Source organism: Myotis davidii, unplaced genomic scaffold (genome assembly GCF_000327345.1).
Source record: "Myotis davidii unplaced genomic scaffold, ASM32734v1 scaffold1618, whole genome shotgun sequence".
NCBI lineage: Eukaryota > Metazoa > Chordata > Mammalia > Chiroptera > Vespertilionidae > Myotis > Myotis davidii.
In genome coordinates, this window is record NW_006289227.1 from 316,978 (window position 1) to 320,442 (window position 3,465).

The 3,465-nt window shown below is 56.2% G+C and overlaps 1 protein-coding gene across 1 annotated transcript in view; it reads right to left on the bottom strand.

The window, feature by feature from the left end:
- Nucleotides 1-3,465, bottom strand: part of CAPN12 (calpain 12) — an 11,853-nt gene that overhangs the window by 6,953 nt on the left and 1,435 nt on the right. Inside the window, exons 3-9 of the mRNA XM_015562425.1 lie at nucleotides 3,283-3,401; nucleotides 2,974-3,107; nucleotides 2,126-2,294; nucleotides 978-1,052; nucleotides 813-898; nucleotides 668-742; nucleotides 12-107 (exon numbers count right to left, since the gene is read on the bottom strand). Coding sequence (XP_015417911.1) covers nucleotides 12-107; nucleotides 668-742; nucleotides 813-898; nucleotides 978-1,052; nucleotides 2,126-2,294; nucleotides 2,974-3,107; nucleotides 3,283-3,401 — 754 coding nt within the window. The remainder of the gene's footprint in view (nucleotides 1-11; nucleotides 108-667; nucleotides 743-812; nucleotides 899-977; nucleotides 1,053-2,125; nucleotides 2,295-2,973; nucleotides 3,108-3,282; nucleotides 3,402-3,465) is intronic.

Here is a 3,465-nt window from a genome sequence, read left to right on the forward strand (position 1 = left end):
TGTGGGTGTGCCAGCCGCCTCCCGCCGGGCGCGGGCCCAGCACCTCCGGGCTCAGCGAGCAGATCTGGACGGTGTTGAAGTGGCGGAGGAAGTCCTGCAGCTCCATCCTAGAAAGCGGCCGGAAGTCACACCTGCCCACCCCCAGGTCACACGGCGCCCAGACTCCTCAAGTATTGCCAAGTACCTTGCAGATGACCAACCAGTATGTTTCCAGAATGACCCCCAAATCCCTGAGCCCCCCAGCTCCCCCAGATTTCTCTGAGTCCTCAGAAATGCCCCACGAATAGCCAAGATCACCAACTCCCCTCAAAGATTGTCCAATTGTTTTCGGCCCACAAATATCAAGACCCTCAGCCTCTCAATTACCAGCAGATGTCCTTCAGCCCCTCAGTGTTGCCAAATCTCAAGAAATGCCCAGGCGTCACCAAGACCCCTCAGTTGCTCTGAATATTCTCTCTCCCCCTCAACCTCCCAGAGGTTACTATGCCTCCCAGGCTCCCTAATGTTACTACGAATCGTCCTCTCTCCCCCAGCTTGAAGCTCGTCCCCAAATCACCACTCACATGGACAGTGTCTCCCTTTATGACCCCTCCCCGTGAACCTCTGCCAGGACCCTTCAAGCAGGACTGGCCCCTCCCTGCGCCCTGCCAGGGCCTCTCCTACTCACCAAAACTCACCGTCCTCCTTCCTCACCAGCAGGGCATCTCGCCACTCCGGGGGCAGCACGTCCCAGCGTGGGCAGCTGGGGAGACCAGGGTGTGAGGGATAGGCAGGTGGGGCCAAGCCCTCCCACCACCCCAGATCCATCCCACCTGTCGCTCCAGGGCCCGGTCCACTCCACACGGCCCCATGGGTTCCGTAGCCGCAGCAGCCGCACCTTGGTGAAGCCCAGTGACATCTGAGGGGAACAGCGTCACTGCCTGACCGGCCTGTGGGTGCCTGGACACCCTCTGCCAGCCCCCCATGGGGTTGCTCACCTTGTGCGTGCCCGTGACTGAATATGCGTGTCCCTTCACCAGCCCATCTTCTGTGCGGTACTCGCCCTGATTACTCTGGGCAGAGGATAGGACGGTGAGGCCACACTGAGGGTCAGGACCCTCCCTCTCATCTGTGCCTCCTCTGCTCCTTGTCCCATCAGAGGGTCTCGGGTATGTGGCTGGGACTCGGGGCTGCAGCCGGGGACTGGGGAGTGCTCCTCTCAGAGCACCCAGCTGAATGACACAGGGCTCCGAGGGGAGGCGGGAGTTGGTGAGTGAAGGGGAGCGAGGAAGCAGAGAGAGCGAGATGGAGACAAGAGACAACACAGATGGAAGAGGAGAGAGACAGTGGCCTAGAGACAAAGAAAGATAAAGAATAGACAGGGAGACAGAAGGAGGCAGAGAAACATAAGACAGAGCAAGTGGGCAACTGAGAGAGAACAGGGTTAAGTAAATGGATGAGTGAATGAGTTAGACCAGTGATGGTGAACCTATGACACGCGTGTCAGAGGTGACACACGAACTCATTTTTTTGGTTGATTTTTCTTTTTTAAATGGCATTTAAATATATAAAATAAATATCAAAAATATAAGTCTTTGCTTTACTATGGTTGTAAATATCAAAAAATTTCTATATGTGACACGGCACCAGAGTTAAGTTAGGGTTTTTCAAAATGCTGACACGCCGAGCTCAAAAGGTTCGCCATCACTGAGTTAGACTGACTCAGTGAATGAATGAGCATGTAATTGGGTCACAGATGAACATGTGACCCAAGCTGAGCCCATGAATATCTATCTTGGACTTCTGCCGAGGTTCTCAGAAGAGGTACTTTTCCTTCTCAGCTCTGGGGCGGTGGGAGGTAACTGTGGGAGCTTTTTTGGGGCCCATGAAGGGAAAGCCTGGCTGAGAGTGAAGCTAACCCAGAAGTAGAACCAGGAATAGAAAACACATTCACAATATCTGCTAAGCACCTGGATCCAGCTGTGCCTGAAGCTCATTCATTATGAGAGCAAATAAATATCCTTTCAACTTGCCCATGTTTGATTTGTGAAAGAGCATAAGCCACCAGTGAAAGAGAGGAGGGCATGGAATGCCCCCCCCCTCCACACTGGTCCTGGTGGGGTCTCCATGGGAGTCTGACTCTCACCAGGGCAGTGGCACCCACGAGGGACTCCTTGGCCAGGGCGTGGCGCAGGGCCGAGAAGAGGCCTGGGGTGTCTTGTCTCAGGTAGATCACCTCGCCCACGCCACCTGTGAAGTCCACGAAAGCCTCATTCATGTGGCCGCCTCGCATCACCTCATAGGAGCCGTGGAGCCTGTGGGAGCAGGTCTGGCATGGGGGTGCCTGAGGCATGTGCGAGCATCTTGGGATGTGGGCACTCTGTCCCAGGGTGTGGGGTCCCAGGGGCTATTCCGAAAATTTGCAAACTCTTGAGGTGGGGACTGTGACATACCTAGAAGCCTTGGTGCTTGGGCCACCAGGACTGAGTGATTTGGGGGTGTCAGGAGAGCTCAGGCAGAATTCTGGGCACCCTGGGGGCTGCCTGAAACCTGGGGTCTCTGGGAGGTTGATGTCTCCCTTTGGGGTAATCCCCACGGGGCTTGTCAGGGATTTCAGATCCACAGGATGGGGAAAAGCAAAGAGTCGAGGGTCCCAGGTCTTCCACCCAATATTTGGGGAGTGCTTTGGGTTTCTCAGTGGACCAGGAGAGACTGTCTGAGATTACAGGTCTCCCAAGGGACCTATACGATTCTGGTGGTGGTGGGTCTCTAAGAATGTCCTGTGTGACCTGTTGGTGGAGGAAGGAGTTTGCCATTTGGAGGGCTTCAGGGGGTGGTATGCATTAGGGTCTCGGGGGCTGTGACTCGGTCTGGAACCCTTAGCAAGGCATCTAGAAGATCCCAGAAGTGGAGGGGCTCTGGGGGCTGTCATGAGGCCGGGGTCTGCTGGCTGGGATGTAGGGTTGCAGCCGGGGCAAGTAGGGGGGTCCTTACTTAGCATAGGCCTTTTCCAGAAGGGGGGCCCAGAACTCATTCCGCTGTTCTGAGCGCACAAACATCAGCTTCCCCTCACGCACCGGCAGCCTGTCATCCACCACGACGTCCACCCAGCAGCCGAACTGCCAGAGCTGGTGGGGAAGGGACAGGGCCTGGCTCAGCTTCCAACCCCCACCCGTCTGGGCCCAGCGCTGACCCCTGACCTTGCTGTACCTGTCCAAAATTCCAGCCCCAAAGAAACAACGTCAACTATGAAACCATGTCACCTGGAGAAACTGAGGCATGAGCAGAGGAACCGAGCTTTACCTGGAAGTGGAAGACGCCGGCATAGTTTTCTCGGAAACCCTGTTCAGGGGGCACCACTCGGTGCAAGAGTCGGGGGTGCAGCGTGAGGGAGGCGGCGGCCGCGAGAAACCAACAGTTACCTTGGAGGAGAGAAGGCTAAGGCCCAGGGAGAGGAGAGGCTGAGGGGGAGCTGAGGGAGGGGGA